Below are 20057 nucleotides of genomic sequence, written 5' to 3' on the forward strand. Positions count from 1 at the left end.
GTTCAAAGGCGGCAGCAAGGCCAGGTCTGGGGGCTCCTGCACTGCAGCCAGAGGGTGCCCTGGGAGGAGCCAGGACCCACCAGGCGGGAGGGTGCCTGGTTGGATGTTGACCCTTCCCTGCCACCCTACCTGTCTGTGGAGCTCCTGGAGCTCCTGACGGGCGTCCGCCCGCTCCTGCTCCAGCTCCCGCAGGCGGGCCCGCAGTGCACTGGCCTCCTGCTGCAACGCCGCCCGGGCCTCCTCCAGGATGAGCAGCTTCTGCTCCTTCTCCTCCTTGGACCGCTTAAAACTGACAAGGGTGCCACAGGCTGGGGTCCCTGCACCTCCTGGGGGGGCCAGCACAGCTGCCCAGCAGGTCTCTGTCTCCCCTAGTGAGACACTGGCCCCAGTCTTCTCTCCACAGTGTCCTCAAACTCAGCCTCTGCAGGGCTCCCTGTCACCTTACGGATATATGTCCACCCAGGTCCCAGTGCCCGGCCGCATGGCCCCTGTCCACTATCCACCTCTTCAGCACCTCCTCACCTCATCCCTCCCTGTCTCCCCTTCTCCCTCACACTCAGTATCCAGCCCAGCCTGTCACCTCTGCCACCTGCTGTGAGGGCTGTGCCGTCCCACAGCGGTCTTTCTGGAGCCCCAGCCAGGCCCTTGGCCTCCCTCTGCTCCCCAGCTCTGCACCACCTCCTGGAGGCCACCTGTGACCTATCTTGCCTCTTGGATGGGAACCCCTGTGGGCAGGGACAGGTGTGTCTGTGTCCCCAGACATCCCTCGCACTGGCCAGCATTGCAGACGTCTTGGACTGGGCAGCGGGAGGCCTGCTTGGCATGTCTACCCCACCAGCAGTGGAGCCCAAATCAGCAGGACGCCCCTGCCTAACCCCTTGCCCCGTCCTCCCTACGGCCTGGGTGGGCAGCAGGCTGCAGGGCACCCCCAGCTGCTCCTGGGTGGCCGCTATACCTGGCCTTCTCCTGCTCAGCCCTGCAGATGGTGGCTCGCAGCTCGCTGTTGAAAAGCAACAGTACGTCCTTCTCGCGGGCCTCGTCGCTCAGTGCCTGGCGGGCCTCCTGGGCCTCCCTGCGCAGCCCCTCCCGGCTCTCCTCGATGCTCTGCAGCTCCTGGCGCAGTGCGGCCAGTCCCTCCTGGGCCATGGTCAGCTGTGCCCGCAGCCTTTCAGCCTGAGGAGGAGCATGCAGCTCTAGAGGCCAGCTGGGGACCGCTGCTCCAGGGGTAGCCACAGGGGCCTGTGGCCTCTGACGCTGGTGGGGCAGGCACAGGTGCCCTGCCCAACTTGGTCCCCGTGCGCTTTGCTCACCCCATGGAGCCACCAATCCCTGCTGCTGCAGAGACTGAAGGGCAGCATCCACCAGCTGGGGCAGGGCCAGCCCAAGAGCCCAGAGGAGCCTATCTTGATCCCCTGGGACCAGCCCCACCCTGCGGCCTCCCTGGACCCCCGGGACGCTGACTACTGGTAAGCAAAGCCTACCTGGCATGCGGCTCAGCACACGTGCCCTCACTGTCACCGCCCAGGGCCCTTCCCACCTCCCGCCCCCTGCATCTAGTCCTCTCCTTAGGTGACAGTGTGGTGCCCAGGCCGCTGCCTGTCCTAGTGTGGGCAGCAGGCTCGGCAGGCAGGCTGGGCACTGACCCCACCACAGTGACCCCGCCACAGTGACCTCGCCACAGTGACCCTGCCACAGTGGGGCTCACCCACTCCCTCGGCCCTCCTTCCCCCGTTGACATGGGAGGCAGTGGGAGGAGGGTCCCTGGCGATGGGGGGGCAGGTGGGAGGAGGGTGTTGGTTCCCCACTCTGGATACCAGGCATCTCACAGTGCCCAGGAGAACCCAGGGGTGGGGTCTGGAGGACAGTTGCAGCCTGGCAGGAAGGCCCTCCCCAGCACCTAGGCTCTGGGGTGAGGACTTGCTGGGGTTTGGCCCTGACACCCAGTCTCCTGCCTCCCAGGTCTGAGCTCTGGGCCTGGCCAGAAACCCTGGAGAGGGCTCCATTCCAGCTCTCGTGTGTCCCAGAGGAGGAGACGGAGGGAGCCAGTGGGGCATGCCCAGGGGTGGAAGCCACAAAGACTCCGCGATGGCAAGTCGCTGGCTGGCCAAAAGCAAACCCCTCTTTCTGGCTGTTTTCACGGGATATTGTCCAGGCCCCCGGCCGGCCTGGCTCCCGAGACTGCCGCTGTTATTGTTGTTCTGTTTTTGGGAAGGGCCAGAGCCTCCCCTCCGCTCCCCTCCACCCCCACACGTGGGAGCCCTGACCGTGCTGAGCATTTTCCGCCGAGCTCAGCAGAAACCCGCCCAGAAGGTCAAGGACCAGCACAAGGGCCCATGCATCATAAAAGAAACTGTTTTCATTTCCCAGGGCAGAGGAGATGAAAACAAGCAAAACAAATGCAGGAGGAGGGCCGCCCCCACCCCACCCCCACTCCACCCGCTCCCTCTGCCTCATGAGAACAGCCATCCCTTTTACAGGAATTTTACAGCCAAATCACTTAATGTGATTATAATAATTATTTCGTTGCTAGAAATTGTATAAACAGCCTCTTTTAAAAATCTCCTGCAGGGGGGCAGCTCCAGAGCTCTGCAGGGGAGGAGGGCTGTGGAGGGACAGCAGGGGAGGGTGCGTGTGTGTGAGTGTGCGTGTGTGATGTGTGTGTGTGATAGTCTGTGTGTGTGATGAGTGTGTGAGAGTCTGTGATGAGTGTGTGTGTATGTGTGTGTGCATGTGTGTGAGTCTGTGTGTGTGATGAATGTGTGTGCGTGTATGCGTGTGAGTCTGTGATGAGTGTGAGTGTATGTGTGTGTGAGTGTGCATATGTGTGATGAGTGTGTGTGTGCGTGTGTGAGTCTGTGTGATGAGTGTGTGTGTGCATGTGTGTGAGTGTGTGATGAGTGTGTGTGTGAGTGTGCATGTGTGTGCACATGTGTGTGATGAGTGTGTGTGCATGTATGTGAGTCTGTGTGTGATGAGTGTGTGTGAGTGTATGTGTGTGTGAGTGCGTGTGTGATGTGCGTGCATGTGTGTGAGTCTGTGTGTGTGATGAGTGTGTGTGTGATGAGTGTGTGTGCATGTGTGTCTGTGTGATGAGTGAATGTGTGTGTGAGTGTGCGTGTGTGTGAGTGTGCGTGTGTGTGATGAGTGTGTGTGTCTGTGTGTGTGCATGTGTGAGTCTGTTGTGTGATGAGTGTGTGTGAGTGTGTGTATGCATGTGTGTGAGTCTGTGTGTGCATGTGTGTGTGCGTGTGTGTGATGAGTGTGTGTGTCTGTGTGTGTGCATGTGTGAGTCTGTTGTGTGATGTGTGTGTGTGTGCATGTGTGTGAGTCTGTGTGTGCATGTGTGTGAGTCTGTGTGTGCACGTGTGTGTGTGTGAGTGTGTGTGATGAGTGTGTGTGTCTGTGTGCATGTGTGTGTCTGTGTGTGTGCACGTGTGAGTCTGTTGTGTGATGAGTGTGTGTGAGTGTGTGTGTGCATGTGTGTGTGAGTGTGGGTGATGAGTGTGGGTGAGGAGTGTATGTGTGAGAGCTGGTGCAGGTGTCCACTGTGTCTGTGGTGTGCATATGTGTGTGCATGCATGTGTGTGCACATCTGTATGCCTGTGCGTGCACTACGTGTATGTGTGCATGTGTGTGTGATGAGTGTGTGTGTGAGCCGGTGCAGGTGTCCACTCTGTCCATGGTGTGCATACGTGTGTGTGCATGCATGTGTGTGCAAGTCTGTATGCCTGTGCGTGCCCTAGGCATGTGCATATGAGTGCACACATGCATGTGCGTACTTGGTGCACGTTTCTGTGCACGCCTGTGTGCACTGTGTGGTGTCCGTATGTGATTCCAGCGTGAATTGTGTGAGTGTGAGTGCGTGGGGCACGTGTGCATTCAGCATGCATGCACTACTCTGAGTGTTGAGTGTACACAGGTGTGTGTGGTCTCACTGTGTGGATGATGTGTATGCTTGTGTGCACACACGTGTGGACCTCAGGCAGGGTCTGAGAGCCTGGAAGTTCCTCCAGTTTAAAGGTTGTGAAAAATGTTATGGTTTCCATGGTGACCCTGGGCCAGCCTGGCGCCTGGACGGGCTCTGCTTGCTTTTCTCTGTGATCGTTCCTCTTGTCCCCCTCAGCTGTCCTCACCTTTTAGCCCCCACTCCCTTTCTGGGCACCCTGTTCTGTTCTGGGAGCCCCCACTCCCTTCCGGGGGCTGCTCCTTTGAGAGCCTGACCTTCCCATGAGGCCTGCACTCCCTTCCTTGAGGCCAGCAGAACCAGTGCACCCCCACCCCTTCCACACCTCTCCCTCCCCCTCCCCCTGCTGCCCCTAGTTTTGAAATCTCATTTTGCTTCCCCGTGTGGTCGCTGACCGGGCCTGACTTTGAAATCTGTTGAAAGGAGACCTTTCTCTTTGGGGCCAATGTAAACAGCCGGTCATGTTAAATCATGTTCTCTTCCTCTCTCAGCCTCTCGGGGGTGCTTGGGGAGGGCTGAGCCCCTCTCCTCATTCTCCCCTGCCTGGTGGCCCGGCCTCTGGGGCGTGGTGTGTGCCAGCACCAGGTCAGCTGTGCAGCCCCCAGCCTTGGCAAGCAGCCCAGGGAGTGTGCGAGGCCGCCCCGTCCCCATGGGCCCCGCTGGGGCTCCAGCTGACCCTCCCCTCTTCCAGCCCAGATCCGTGTGCCCTCCTGCCCTTGCCACACGCAGGCATCCCCATATCCTGCCAACCCCCCTCAGAAACGCCTCTCCATTCTGCCTGCCTGCTGAGCCCAGGCCAGCCTAGCCCTGGCCACTCTTGCCCCCTGCCCAAGACTGTCCCCCACCCCACGTCACCATCACGTGGCTCCTGGGGGCCTCCGTGTCAACCTCGGCCCCTGGCCAGGCCCAGGCCCACCCCGAAATCTCCACTAACCCACTTCTTTTCTTGCCCGCTGCCCTAAGTCCAGCCTCCCCCCACCCTAGTGTCCAGACCAATGAAGTCCATGCCTCCTGCTGTGTGGACAGAGCCCAGCTCGTCAGGGGCCTCCCCACACCTCAGTGGACGGAGCGATTGGTCTCCTGGCCAAGGGTCCAAATTCCCCTTTGCCCCAGGTCATGCCTGTCTCTCGGAAAGGCTTTGGGAGGTGACAGCTGCCCCAATGCCTCCAGAATCAGGCCCTTCCTGACTCCACTTTCTTAACTGTGTGTGGAACGAGGGGGCTGTCCGGACTCCCAGTGCCTTCGGCTGCGTGGCTCTGGCCACTCTTTCACATGCTGGCCTTCCCAGCAGCAGGTGTGCCCCACCAGTGCCCTGGGAGCTGGCAGGTGTGCTGTGCACCTTCCCAGGACAAGCAGGAGCCGCATCGGGACCCACAGCAGCTTGCAGAAAGCTCCCCTCCTGCTCAGCTGGCACCCTGACTCAGCCAAGTCCACCTGACTCAGCCAAGCCCACTTGCACCCCAAAGTCAAACTCACCCCTTCAGGAGGCTTAGAAATGATGCCTTCTTTTCCCTGAAAACCGGTGTCAGCTTCCCTTAGCCAATGGCCTGGGCCAGGCACCGTTTCATCTGCTCTGAGAGCCTAGGCTTGGCTTATTGCCTGGCAGGAGGCCCCGAGCCCCACAGACCCTGTTGCTGTTTGCCTCTTCCTAGTCCCAGAGACAACTCTTCCCTCCTCCGTGGTACAGCCTCTCTCTCCTCCTGGCACCCCCACTCTCTCCTCTCTCGGTACCTGCCCTGCTTTCTTCTCTCCTCTGGCATCCCCAGGAGCCCCCCAGCCCCGCCCCTCACCTCTCTCTCCACATCGCCCCGCTCGGCTGCTAGGTCCCGGAGGCTCTCGCGTAGAGCCGTGGTCTCCCTCCTATGGGCCGTGATGGCATCCTCAAACTGGGCCTGGAGGGCCTTCAGCTCCTCAGTTGTGGAGCTAATGGTGGCCTGCGGGGAGAAGGGAGCCCACAGTGGCACCAGGGAGCCGGGTCCGGCAGTGGAGGGTGAGGTAAGGCCAGGACCCTGGAGCAGGAGGTGTTGCAGTGGCTGGGGAGGGGGAGCTGGGCCCTGCTGATCACACAGGTCCGGGGTAACTGGTGTTTCCTAAACTGTCAGACAGGCTGCTGGGATGAGGAGACGTCCACGGTCCCTGCCAGCTGTGATGTGTAAGTGCCCATGGACACAGCAGGAGGCAGCAGCTCAGCTCAGCGTGCGCCCTGGGGCGGGGCCCATCCCTGCAGGGACCACCACACACTGGGCAGCTCTACCCTCCATTTGGGACTGAGCTCAGCTGGAGTTGGCTCCCTGTCGCCTGCACCACTCGAGGTGTCCTCTCGGGCCTTGGGGCAGTGTGGCCAGTAGGGATCCTTGGGCCAGGAGGCCCCAGGCTCGGCCCATGGCCCCTTGTTCATGGACAAATGCCGCCTTCTTCACCCCAAGCCCCAGGCCCCTTGGGACACCACCCTGCTTCCTCTCAAGACCCTCCCCTCTGCACCCCTGCCCAGGTTAGGCAGCAGGGCAGACGGGGTCTCAGCTTTCTGGGCCTCAGTGTCCCCAACATGAAGAGTCAGAGCCCTGCCCTGCTCAGGTTCCATACCCCTGGGCTCGGGGCACCGGACCAAGCCTCCAGGCAGCAGCAGGCGGTTGGCAGGGGGTGGCTGGTGGGGGATGGCTCCCTCCAGAGCTGGGTCAGTGTTCCCGGGGGCACAGGTGCCCACATGGCTGCCCCTGTGCCAGATCTTGGGAGCCCCTCCTGTCCACCTGGATTCTGCTAGGGTGGGGGCTCCTGCAGCCTGTGACCCCTGCGCTGGGGAAGGAGCCATGCTGCTGCCTCCTGTCCTCATTCTCCACAACCCCCTGTGGTCTCTCTGGACTGACAACATTCTGCACAACCCCCTGTGGTCTCTCTGGACTGACAACATTCTGCACAACCCCCTGTGGTCTCTCTGGACTGACAAGGGCCATTTTGGGTGACCAGGCCATGGCTCTGTGCCTCAGCATGCCCCAGCACTGCCCTGGCTGCAGGATACCCCTGTGAGGGCCTCAGGGACAGGGCATCGGCCGGGAGCCCGGCGGCAGTGGTGACTCAGCCTGGGGGCACACGCTCTCCTGTCATCTGGAGCCTGGTGCTCCTTGGCCAGCATTCCTCTCCTCCTGCTGCTCTCAACAGTTTTAATTTCCATTTTCTGAGCCGAGGTGGCAAAGGAGCCCTTAATGAGCTCCCCAGGGAGGCCGGCTGGCTGGCAGGCCTGGTCCCGAGTCCCGGGGAGACTCAGGGCCAGCTCAAGAGAAGGCTCCAGAAGCCAGCACTGACTCCAGAGGAGGCCTCTCTGTGAGCCACAGGCGTCAGCTCCCAGGAGGGCTTTCCTGGGTCCCTGCCCACAGGTGGAGCCGAGGGAGCTGCTGGGCCAGTGGTCGGGAGGAGGGAGGGGCACGGTCACAGGCCCGATGCCAAGCTTGGTCCTCCTGGGCCCCATGGAACGCTCTAGGCCTCAGGGCAGGAACAGAGCAGGGCAGGGCTCCACGGAGTGAGGGGCAAGACTCCCCTGGGCTGCCAGGCGTTCCTCTGGGCAGCCCTGCTTGGAGGGACTAGGAATCCAGGTCGTGGCATTGGGCAGGAGGGGGCGAAGTGATACCCCAGTAGCCTCCTCCTCATTGCAGTGCCCTCTCCCGGTGCGCAGCACCCTGGGGGCCGCCTCCTCATTGCAGTGCCCTCTCCCGGTGCGCAGCACCCTGGGGGCCGCCTCCTCATTGCAGTGCCCTCTCCCGGTGCGCAGCACCCTGGGGGCCGCCTCCTCATTGCAGTGCCCTCTCCCGGTGCGCAGCACCCTGGGGGCTGCCTCCTCATTGCAGTGCTCTCTCCCGGTGCGCAGCACCCTGGGGATGGGGCACAAGCCCTCCATCCTGGCTCTGAGTCACCGAGCGTCCCCAAGGCCCTGCTGCCTGGACACTCTGGCCCCCTACCAGGCGGCCTGTGTATGCCTCTGTGCAGTCAGTGAGAAGGGCCCCCGTTCAGAATGGGCACAGAAGGGGCCTGCCTCCCGCGCCTGGCACCATGGCCTGTGTTCTGTTCACTGCACACTGAGCCATACATTCAACGCCAGTCAGGTAGGTGTCCAACCCTGCCTCCTTGCCAGGGACAGGGAGGAAAAGGTTTGCCCGAATTTAAAATGAGCCAAGAAGTATGGGAATGAACGGCCTCATCACTGAACATGCTGGGAGCTGGGATAGAGGCAGGAGGCAGGTGTGGGCCCAGCTAATGGGGTGTGTGCGGCCAGAGAGGGCAGAGAGTGGGTCAGAGCTGGGGTCAGCAATCAGCCTCACCCTCGATCCTACCTGTTTCTGGAAAGGAGAGGAGCAGCGTCCGGTGCCTTGAGCCCATTCCCTCCCTGCCCAGGGCACCCTGACACTTGCGTCTGTTCAGGGCCAGCCCCTGCCACCTAGGACAGCAGCCCCGACCTCAACACAAACAGCCCTCCTCAGGCCCCCTGGACCTTTGGAGGCCCTGCTGTGGCTCCTCCATCTATGTCCTATTGCTGGGCTCTGGCCTCCCCGCCTGTGAGCCAGGCCCCCATCCATGTTCTATCACTGGGCTTTGGCCACTCCCTGTGAGCCCTGCCCAGTCTCTTTGTCTCCCATGTGGGACCTGGTGCCACATCACAGATGGGCTGAAGCCTTGGCGCTCTGCAAGCAATAACAGTGGGTGCCCAGCTTTGCCCACGAGCTGGAGGCATAGGCCTCAGAGTCCTCCTCCCCAGATCCCTCCTCCCCAGAGCCCTCCTCCTATAGCCCTCCTGCCCAGAGCCTCTCCCCCAGAGCCCTCCTCCCCAGATCCCTCCTCCCCAGAGCCTCCTCCCCAGATCCCTACTCCCCAGAGCCCTCCTCCCTATAGCCCTCCTGCCCAGAGCCCTCCTCCCCAGAGCCCTCCTCCCCAGATCCCTCCCCCCAGAGCCTCCTCCCCAGTCCCTCCTCCCCAGAGCCCTCCTCCCCAGAGCCCCCCTGCCCAGAGCCCTCCTCCCCAGATCCCTCCTGCCCAGTGCCCTCCTCCCCAGAGCCCTCCTCCCCAGAGCCCTCCTCCCCAGATCCCTCCTCCCCAGAGCCTCCTCCCCAGAGCCTCCTCCCCAGCCCTCCTCCCCAGAGCCTCCTCCCCAGATCCCTCCTCCCCAGAGCCCTCCTCCCCAGAGCCCTCCTGCCCAGAGCCCTCCTCCCCAGAGAGCCCTCCTCCCCAGATCCCTCCTCCCAGAGAGCCTCCTCCCCAGAGTCCTCCTCCCCAGATCCCTCCTCCCCAGAGCCCTCCTCCCTAGGCCCTCCTGCCCAGTGCCCTCCTCCCCAGAGCCCTCCTCCCCAGAGCCCTCCTCCCCAGATCCCTCCTCCCCAGAGCCCTCCTCCCCAGAGCCCTCCTGCCCAGTGCCCTCCTCCCCAGAGCCCTCCTCCCCAGATCCCTCCTCCCCAGAGCCCTCCTTCCCAGATCCCTCCTCCCCAGAGCCCTCCTCCCTATAGCCCTCCTGCCCAGTGCCCTCCTCCCCAGAGCCCTCCTCCCCAGATCCCTCTCGCCAGAGCCCTCCTGCCCAGATCCCTCCTCCCCAGAGCCCTCCTCCCCAGAGCCCTCCTGCCAGTGCCCTCCTCCCCAGAGCCCTCCTGCCCAGATCCCTCCTCCCCAGAGCCCTCCTCCCTATAGCCCTCCTGCCCAGTGCCTCCTCCCCAGAGCCCTCCTCCCCAGAGCCCTCCTGCCCAGATCCCTCCTCCCCAGAGCCCTCCTCCCTATAGCCCTCCTGCCCAGTGCCCTCCTCCCCAGAGCCCTCCTCCCAGATCCTCCTCCCCAGAGCCTCCTCCCCAGATCCCTCCTCCCCAGAGCCCTCCTCCCCAGAGCCCTCCTCCCCAGAGCCTCCTCCCCAGAGCCCTTCTCCCCAGAGCCCTCTCCCTATAGCTCTCCTGCCCAGTGCCCTCCTCCCCAGAGCCCTCCTCCCCAGAGCCCTCCTCCCTATAGCCCTCCTGCCCAGATCCCTCTCCCCAGATCCCTCCTCCCCAGAGCCTCCTCCCCAGATCCCTCCTCCCCAGAGCCCTCCTCCCCAGATCCCTCCTCCCCAGAGCCTCCTCCCCAGAGCCTCCTGCCCAGTGCCCTATTTGCTGCTGCCCGCCCAGCCCTCTGGACTTGGGCTCCAGGGGAGGACTCAGGGGTCCCAGGTGACTCCCACTGGCTGCCTGCAACAGCTTTTGTGCATGGGAGAGCCTCTGTTCACTGGCTGAGGGTGGGCAGCTGTTTGCTGGGGGGCTGTGCTAGCCCCTCCGTGGACGCCTCTCTCCCAGCTCCACTCAGGACTCAATGTGGGTATCCTTTCCTGCTGAGAGTTTCCTCGGGTGCAGGCCCAGCTGCCTCAGGTTCAGTTTCTCCTTTGGAAGGATCTCTGTGGTGAGTTCCACGAGGCTGGTGCACATGTCCCCAGCTGTGCTTTTCTATGAGCAGCTCCAGTGCGCATACGGGCTCAGCCGCTTGCTGCTGCTGGCTCGTGGGTGGCCCCCAGCTGGGCCAGGCCTCCCCTCTCTGGCCTCTGCCAGCCCTGAAGCTAAGGGAGAACTGCTTTGGTTCACTTGGACCTTTCCTGCCCATTGGGTGCCCCTCCCATCAGAAGCCCTGGAGGCACCGGGGGGAAACTGAGGCTCAGGAAGGGAGGGGATGGAGAGGGACATGCCACTGGGACCAGGCAGGAGGGGTGGCTCCCTGGGGTCAGCTAGCACCTGCTTGGCTGTGCACGTGGCCGGGCTGCGTGGGGCTCACCTGCGCTTGCTCCTGCTGGCTCTGTGCCTCCTGCTGTACCCGCTCCAGCACCCTCCTGGCCCTGGAGAGCTCCTCGCTCAGAAGGCTCCACTCTGCTTCTTTCAGGGACAGGGCCTGGACAGGACGGGGTATACTTGTGAGAAAGTTGGGGAGGCTGCGGGGGGGGATGAGGCCCCCCTTGGAGGAGAGGCTGTGGCAGAATGCTGAGTGCAGAGGCTCCCCTGGACACAGCATGTTCATGTTCCTGTCTGTACATCCCTGCCACTGGAGAGGAGAGGCGGTTCCCACAGAGGCAGCCCTGGGCCGTGGGCCCTTTCACCCTTTGAGCACCTGCCCTCTGTCTGACATCATCTCACCTCTGTGTCTGCCCTTGGGCCCATCCCTGGGGTATCATCACCTTCCTCTGCCTCTCCAAAATCCTGCCCTTTCTCATGCAGTTTGGGGGCCTTCATGAGCCACCCCCATCCCTCTAGACAACACCTGCTGCAGTGCAGAGAAGGAAGCTTAAAAGCCTGAAAATGCTCCATTTCCCTGATGGTGTGGAAGGCGTGTGTCAGCGAGACACCCTCAGCCCCAAGAGTGGCATGCTGCTCCATGGGCCAGGCTGTGGAAGCAATGCCTGTCAAATTCACACATGGATATTCTCTCTATGCCCAGGCCCATTTGGGGGAGGGCAGCCCAGAGACATGTGTGCACCTGTGTGGAATGACTTCTGTGCAGTGTCACTAACGTCTCTGACATTGCTGTAACGGCAACAAAGCTAGAGGCAACCCAGATGTCCATGGAAGGAAGAACAGCCAGCCACAGGAAGACTCAGTCCTGGCAGCTCAGCACGCAGCCCAGAAACAGAAGAACAAAGCTGCAGATACACAGTTGGGAAAAGTCACCGAGATGCTTTGATAATTGAGAAGAGAAAGGCCCAGGAGCCGGTGTGGACTTTACGTTCCCTTTGTATTAAAAGTGCAGTGTTGGCCGGGCGCGGTGGCTCAAGCCTGTAATCCCAGCACTTTGGGAGGCCGAGACGGGCGGATCACGAGGTCAGGAGATCGAGACCATCCTGGCTAACCCGGTGAAACCCCATCTCTACTAAAAAATACAAAAAACTAGCTGGGCAAGGTGGCGGGCGCCTGTAGTCCCAGCTACTCGGGAGGCTGAGGCAGGAGAATGGTGTAAACCCGGGAGGCGGAGCTTGCAGTGAGCTGAGATCCGGCCACTGCACTCCAGCCCGGGCGGCAGAGCGAGACTCCATCTCAAAAAAAAAAAAAAAAAAAAAAAAAAGTGCAGTGTTGAGGAGGTAATGCTGTATATTTCTGTTTGCAAGCAATCTTTGGAGAGTGTTGCATAACAAAAGATTTATCAGGTCTGTGTCCTGGGTCCTTGGAGGAAGCTTCTAAACACTGGGAGTTTCCCAAAATGAGGAGTGCCTGCATTATTCCTGGCGGGCCCCTGGGACCACACCGGAGTTTATGCTAACGAGGTGACTCAGGGTGCACTCCTACTGAATTTCAGGATGGGGGCTGTCTGCCGAAAGACCACTATTAGAGGGTTGAGGCTTTGAGCCACAGGATGTCAACCCAGCCTCCCAGCAGTCAGAGAAGTGGGCTTCAGTCCCATAATTAATCACTCCACCGATCATGCTACGCGGTGAAACCTAGTAAACACTCTGGACGCCAAAGTGCAGTGGAGCCTCCTGGCTGCGAGCACACCGGGGTGCAGGAGGGTGCTGGGCTGGCTCCACAGGGAGGGCACAGCAGCCCCTGTCTGTGACGTGCCCACACCTTGCCCGCATGTCTCCTCTCCTGGCTGGTCTTGAATTCCATATTTGATAATGAAACTCTAAGAGGAACAAGAGGCTTTCCTGAGTTCCGTGAGTCATTCTAGTGAATGGCTGAACCTGAGAGGACCATGGGAACCCCCAAACTTGTAGTCAGGTGGTCAGAAGTGTGGGTGACCTGGAGACCCCTGGACTTGTGGATGGTGTCTGAGAGAGGGCGTCCTGCTGGGGACCTTGCCCTGTGGGGTCTGTGCTATCTCTGGGTCAGAACTGCATGGGCGAGTTACAGGGGAATCGAAGAGAGGGGACAACTGTTCCCTGAGTGGCCTAGTGAAGGGGAGGGGCCGGAGCGGGGGGCTTCTCATTGAATGGCTTTCTATATTCTAAACCATTTTAAAAATCAATGCTCCCCCTTGCTCCCCTCGCTCCCCTCCCTCCCTCCCTCCCTCCCTCCAGGCCCTGCTTGTTTTGCTCGGCTAGAGACCTGCCGTCTGTTTAAATCTGCCCTTACTGGACTATAAGGTCTGCAAGGGTGGGGGCCCTGTCTCTCCCTCCTGTGCCCCTCATGACTGGGCACCGCGAGGGAGTATTTGTTAGAATTTTAGGCAAAACTTCATCAAATATAGAAGTGTGGTGTTCTCTCGGGTGAGGGCTTCACCTTGCAAACAGGTGTGGGCAAACCGCCGTTCAGACGCAGTGGGTAAGAGAATGAAGGGTTCCGGTGAAGGCAGCCCCTCCTGGGCCAGTGGCTCCAGGTCTTTGGCTCCTGCTCCGCATATAATTCCTCCTCTTCGTTGTAGAAATAAGATCCCCGACTGGGTCATCACAGGTTCCTCAGGGAAGTGTGGGGAAGTTTCCCGCTAGATCCCCCAGCCCCACTGCTCCGCTCAATTTCTCTACATAGGCCGCCTAGGATAACGGTCAGCTGGCCGAGCAGAGGTCCCGGGAAAGCTTGCTGTACCAGCAAGGGCTCCACAGGCCAGCCTGTCTGTGCTCTGCCCCTGGGGTGCCCCTTACCGTGGTTTTGCTGCGAGTCCAGGGAAGGGAGGGCACTAGCACACGGTGCCTGTCTGCCCTCTTAGCCTGCACTCCTGTTTATTTTGTTTTGTTTTGTTTTGCTTTGATACGGAGTCTCGCTCTGTCACCCAGGCTGGAATGCAGTGGCATGATCTCTGCTCACTGCAACCTCTGCCTCCTAGGTTCAAGCGATTCTCCTGCCTCAGCCTCTTGAGTAGCTGGGATTATAGACACCCACCACCACACCCACCTAATTTTTGTCTTTTTTTTTTTTTTTAAGTAGAGACGCGATTTCACCACGTTGGCCAGGCTGGTCTTGAACTCCTGACCTCAGATGATCCGCTGGGCTTGGCCTCCCAAAGTGCTGGGATCACAGGCATGAGCCACCAAGCCTGCACTCCTGTTTGACCGAGGTCCCCTCTCTTGGAGGGCTGTGTGTGCCACCGGGAAGCTGGGATTAAATAATCACATGAGAACAGGCCACGTTGTCCTGTGGTTGGTCTCAGATGGGACTGACGGGCTGCGTGGGGGCCTTGATGGGCCATCCACTCCCCAGATGCATTGCTTCCCCTGCAGCCTCTTTTCTCATATATCCAATGGGAATAATATCACCACATCCCAAGGGGCTTTGAACTTACCTTTCTCCTCCTTTGCCTGGCTCTCAGCCCCTCTCGCATGGACCCTGCCTCAGCTTCTCCCTAGCCTCCTGGCCCCAGACTCTTTTCCACCCATCTCCTATCATATCACCCTGGCTCAAGAACTGGCTCCCTGTCACCTGATGCTGGTGCCCAAGGCCCATCCCTGCTCCACTGCACACCTCTCTCACTGCTTCCGCTCACGTGCAGCCTGGCAGCTGTGCAGAACTTCATGCCACCCCCAGACATCCTGCCAATGTCCACGTCCTCTCCACCCAACACTACTATTCCTCCTGTAAGGCCTTCCCTTCCTCCACCTAAGGATGCAGAGTTGTGGGGCAGTTAAGAGCACAGACCTCGGTGCCCAGCAGGTGCACTGCACAGCCCTGTGCAAGGCATTCAATATTTGTGGACTTTAGTTTTCTCACCACTAATACAGGGATAATTAGAGCATGTGCCTCAGAGTGTTGCAAGAATCAAATATTAAATGCAGAGAGTTTGACAATAAATCTTGGCTATTTTGGCTACTGTAAATCCTCCTGCAATTTTTTTTTTTTTTTTTTTTTGAGGAGTCTCTGCATCTCGGCTCACTGCAACCTCGCCTCCTGGGTTCTGGTTATTCTCTTGCCTCAGCCTCCCGAGTAGCTGGGATTACAGGTCCCCACCACCATGCCCGGCTAATTTTTTGTAGTTTTAGTAGAGACATAGTAGCCTATGTTAGCTAGGCTAGTTTTGAACTCCTGACCTCAAGTGATCCACCCACCTCGGCCTCCCAAAGTGCTGAGATTACAGGTGTGAGCCACAACAACCTAAGATGTCGTACCAACATCTTATAGTCCTTATCACCGCATGTGACACAATGTGGACGTGATTGTGTGTCCATTCCTTTCACTCCACGGTGAATTCCGCAGGGTGGCATGATATACCGGAACAGCCTAGACTCAGGTAGCTTTTATAGGACCAGTGGCTGAGTCTCAACTGCTGCTGGGATGGGAGGATGGCCAGATGTGTGGCTGGTAATTCTGTGCCTGGCTTGGTGTTTGAGTTGGATACACTGATGGATGATTGGATGACTGGCTGGTTGGTGGATCAGGTGGATGGATGGATGGACACATGGATGGATGGTTGGATATGTGGCTGGACAGCTGAGTTTGTGGACAGATGAAAGGATGTTAAGTGGATGAATGGATGGATGGTCAGGTGGGTTGTAGATAGCTGTGTGGATGGAAGTTTGGGTGCATGGATAGTTGGATGGATAGTCAAATGAACTGATGAATGATTACATGGATGGTGAGGTGTGCAGATGGGCAGCTAGGAATGTGGATGCATGGCCATATATCTGGGTGGATAGCTAAATGTGTGGAAAGAAGAATGGATATATTCAAGTGAGTGGGTGGATGGTGACAAGTGTGTGGAGGGACATTCACATGCATGGATGGATGGGTGGATAGATAGATGAATGGACAGATAGATAGATGGATGGAGGGGTAGGTGAGTGGATGAGTGTATGGATGGATGAACAGGTGGATGGGTAGATGGATGGATGGGCAGGTGGATGGGAGGATGGATGGATGAACAGGTGGATGGATGGATGAGCAGTTGGATGCGTGGATGATGGGTGGATGGATGGATAAATGGATGGATGGGTGAATGGATGGACAGATGGATGGATGAATGGGTAGGTGGGTGGATGGGTGGATGGATGGATGGAGGTGTAGGTGGGTGGATGAATGGACAGATAGAGGGATGAATGGAGAGATGGATGGATGGATGGGTAGGTGGATGGATGGGTGGAAGGATGGATGGATGGGTAAGTGGATGGGTGGACACATGGGTGAATGAATGGACAGATGGCTGGATTAACAGGTGGGTGAGTGAGTGGATAGATGGATGTATGGATGGATGGATGGATGGATGGATGGACAGATGGGTGGGTAGGTGGTTGGACATCTGTCCATCATGACTTCTGTGGAAGAACGAAGCTGCAATTGCAGTGACCTGGAAAGGCTGCATCTGCCTGAGGTGTGGCCACATGCAGCCCTTGTGCTGGGCCAGAGATGACAGGTGCAGTGGGTGTGAGCAACCCCGCTGCCCTCTAGCCCTGCCATCACCTGTTGCATCTTCTGCTCCAGTTGGAGAAGGCGCTCGTCCCGCTCCTGCTTCAGGCTCTGAATTTCCCCCTTCAGAGCCTCCCTCTCAGCTGCACTTTTTGTCACTAGCTCCTTCTCCTGCTCCAGCTGGCATCTGGCTGCCTCCTTCTCCTCCGCCAGGGACAGGCTCAGGGTCTCCTGGACCAAGGTAAAGGGGTGGGCTGTGAGGTCTGGCAGGTGAGGCCAGCAGTTGTCTTTGGTCCTGAGTGAGACCTCGCCCGTGGGATGCCAGGGCTGATGGGCCCCAGGGGCTGTCCGGTCCAGCCAGCTGCACTCCCCCCATATCTTCCCCTCAGAGTCACCAGAGCAGGGAGGGCCTCTCTGGGTCTCAGCACCTGTCATCCCACATTGATCTATCAGTTTGTAAACCATTCCTGAGTCTCTGTAGCACCCTTGCCACGGAGGGGTGTAAAGACACGTCAAACCAGGCCTCCAGAAGCCTGGGACCTGTGGGACGGCTCTAATGCGTGTGGGGCCCCCTCCAGCCCTTGTCCTTCAGACCACACCAGACCAGCCAACGGCACGTCCAGCCTCTTCCATGAGGCAGGCCCGCCCCAAATACCAATCCAAGCCCAGTGTGAGGGCTCCTCGAGGAAGGCCCTGGATGCCCACGTGAACTATGAAGCGTGAGCAGGTCCTTGCCCAGCCTTCCCTGGCCAGGTGCCTATGTCTCTGAGCTCAGTCTCCCAGGCCCCCTCCTCCCAAGGGCCTGCCATTCCCTGGGACCTGGTAGCTTTCTAGGAAGCTACTGGTGGGCTCCTGGGAAGCAGACCTTCTCCCTCTGGAGCTGTGCCATGGCCTCGCAGTGAGCTGACGCCTGGCTCTCCAGGGCCCGCTGTGCCTCCCGCTCCTGCTGTGCCACCTGTCGCTGGAGCCGCCCCACATCCTGCCGCAGCTTCATCTCCTGGACCTCCCAGTCACTTTGTAGCTGCTCCATTTCCACTGTGGGGTGATGGGTAAGGTGTGCCAGGGCCTGGCATGTGGACCCTCGAACCCTTTGGGACTCCTTACGGAGTGACAGCCTTGGGGGCGACCACTGTCCACTCTAGGCTCTGGGAGTGGGCGGCCAACCCATGGCAGGCTGGGCTGAGCAGGGTCAAGGGTACAGGGCTGCAGCTGGAGGCTACACGCTGACCCTGCGGCCACAACCCCGTTCAGAGCCTCAGGCCGGCACCAGGTGCAGCCTGGGCAGGGTGTTGCTGTTCCTCACGGGCGAGGTGGCCCAACTTGCTTCGTCACATGAGCTCAAGGCTCACGTTCGTGCCCCTGTGGGCACGCCAGGGGCCCCTGCATGGCTGACTTTTGGGGAAGGAGCTGAGGGAGTGCCCTTGGAGCACCTTGTAAGGCTTGCCGAGCGAGTCCTGTGCTCCGGGCCTCCTCCTCCAGCTGCTCCTGCAGCTTCGTGGCCAGCTGTTGGGCCTCGAGGAGGCTGCTCTCCAGGGAGTCCCTCTGCGCCCTGCAAAGGAGCAGCAAACAATGGGCAAGTCATCCGTAAGATCCTGCATATAAAATGCTCTCTCTAGCTTTACACAGGTGTTAAGGAGACTCAGCTGAAATGCAAATCAATGGAAGAATGCTGTAGAAATTATGGTGCATCTTGTCTCTGGAGCACCATGTGCTGTTAACAAGGGTGAGGAAACTATTTTCTATTCTAATGTCATGAAAAGAGTCCCCCCAAAAAGTCAGCCACCCAATTGGACCCCCACATGCAACGTGATTCCATCATGTGAAAAGCCTGCGTGGTGCATTTGTGCACGGAGATGCCACTGCTCAGAAGACACCTGGAGCACACACCAACGCACAGCAGTGCCTGTGCCTGGGAGGGAGGGGTGATAAAAGACCTCACATTTCTACAATTAATTCATCAATGATCCAACCATCAATGGCAAGTTTCATTGTTGCTATTTGCTGCCCTGGGCTGGGTGTTTATCAGTGAACAAAGCAAGGCACCAAACAACAGGTACAAACACACTGCAAGGGCTCAAGCACAGACACCCACACGAACACGCAAATGGTAGGTGCCCAACCCCAAACAGATGAGGTCAGGGCAGGCCATGGGCCACGGGGACCCTGGCAACTCTGGACCAGGCCCTGCCTCCATTTCTCTTCCATCTTTCTGGCCACTGCCACCTCCTTCATCAGGGTTAGAGCACATCCCAGCCTTCTGGGGGCTCACCAGGGCTTGCAGAGGGAGGTCCTCTGGGCTCAGGTCAGAACACCCAGAAACCTCACTCTGCTGCATGCTACTCTGCTCCTCTTCCAGTCCCTCCTCCCCTAAGTGTTCCTCATGGCCCCCATCCCACACTCCCAGGCTTGAGTGCTCTCTTCACCTGGCAGCTCTGCTCCCTTCTGTGTGCAGGAAACCCTCCCTTCAAGGCAGCCTGGAAACCCCTCCTCCGAGAGGCCTGCCTGGTCTCCTGTACGGGATGTGGTCTCTGCTGCTCAGAAATCAGATGTCTTTGCCTGAAGCTTGGGGACCTGAGCCTGTGCCCAGCCTCTCTGTCTCCATGGGGGCCCAGGAGCAACTCCAGGGGCTCCGCCATTGAGCCCCTGGACTGGAGGCCTGGCCCCCCACGGGGTGCTCTGAGCAGGGCAGGGCTGCTTGGGGTGTGGGCCGGCAGGAACCTTGGTCCATCTTGCTGGCTGACAAGCGGGCCAGGACTCCATGAAGGGAGGGAGCAGGTCCTCACTGCAGAAGCCTTGTCAGGGCCTGAGGATCCAAGAGTGGAGCCCTTCATAAAGCAGACCCGTGGGGAGGCCTCATCAGAAGCAAGGAGCTGCAGCAGGATTTCCTGCACTTAATGGTCCTCAATGTTACCTGTGAGTTCATCAAAATGGCAGCGTCCACACTCTGCGGCCCCACTGGGCCAGTCAGATAAACACACAGAGTGTGTCCGGGCAGACGTGGCTTCAGGTCAAGCCCCTCTGTCACCAGAGGCTCAACTGGTTGTCAGGACCCCCAGTTCAGTGGCCTCTGATGCTGGGGCCCGCAGGGCTGCCATGTGCAGGGGGGGTCAGTGGCAGGGCAGATGTGGGGCAGCTGTCAGGGCAGGACCCAGGCTGCTGAGGGCACTGGTCAGGGCCTGTGTTCTGGGCAGCAGATCCTACCAGCAGGAAAGGGACCTCTACCCCTGGTCCTGGCAGCCCCCAGGGCCCAGAAAGGAGCATGGGAAGGAGCCGAACCCACAGCAGCCTCCCTCAGGTTTTCCTTCCCGATTGCCGTGCAAGCTTTCATTTGGAGAAGGGGTTTGTCCGCGAAGAAGCTCAAGGATCCCAGACTCCAATGTTTCTCATGCCTCTCAGATTCTAGAATTCCAGGAGGAAATCTTTTCAACAAAAATACTTAGCAGTGCCTGAGCAGGGCCCTAAGCAGAGCCGATAAGGCACAGAAGACATCAGCTGCTGGGTTTCTGCAGAGGCTGCAGGATCCATCCAGATCACCAGGCCGCACCTACACACACACACACCAGGCGGCACCTACACACACACACACCAGGCGGCACCTACACACACACACACCAGGCGGCACCTAAATACACACACACACACACCAGGCGGCACCTACACACACACACACACACCACCAGGCGGCACCTAAATACACACATACCGGGCGGCACCTACACACATCCTGTTCCTACCTGCGAGTGCCCATCCCAACTTCTGGGAGTTGCCCTGAGGGCCTCTGGGCTCACCCGCCCACACTCTCCACCTCGTGTGTCCCTGGGCTGGCCCTGCTTCGGGCTCCAGGGATG

The 20057-nt window shown here is 59.5% G+C and overlaps 1 protein-coding gene across 1 annotated transcript in view; it reads right to left on the minus strand.

The window, feature by feature from the left end:
- Positions 1–20057, minus strand: part of CROCC2 (ciliary rootlet coiled-coil, rootletin family member 2) — a 79258-nt gene that overhangs the window by 21380 nt on the left and 37821 nt on the right. Inside the window, exons 16-22 of the mRNA XM_033229530.1 lie at positions 17640–17758; positions 17075–17244; positions 16264–16440; positions 10727–10840; positions 5755–5898; positions 956–1173; positions 130–289 (exon numbers count right to left, since the gene is read on the minus strand). Coding sequence (XP_033085421.1) covers positions 130–289; positions 956–1173; positions 5755–5898; positions 10727–10840; positions 16264–16440; positions 17075–17244; positions 17640–17758 — 1102 coding nt within the window. The remainder of the gene's footprint in view (positions 1–129; positions 290–955; positions 1174–5754; positions 5899–10726; positions 10841–16263; positions 16441–17074; positions 17245–17639; positions 17759–20057) is intronic.

The sequence above is a fragment of the Trachypithecus francoisi genome, unplaced genomic scaffold, assembly GCF_009764315.1.
Source record: "Trachypithecus francoisi isolate TF-2019V2 unplaced genomic scaffold, Tfra_2.0 Lachesis_group13, whole genome shotgun sequence".
Classification (NCBI taxonomy): domain Eukaryota; kingdom Metazoa; phylum Chordata; class Mammalia; order Primates; family Cercopithecidae; genus Trachypithecus; species Trachypithecus francoisi.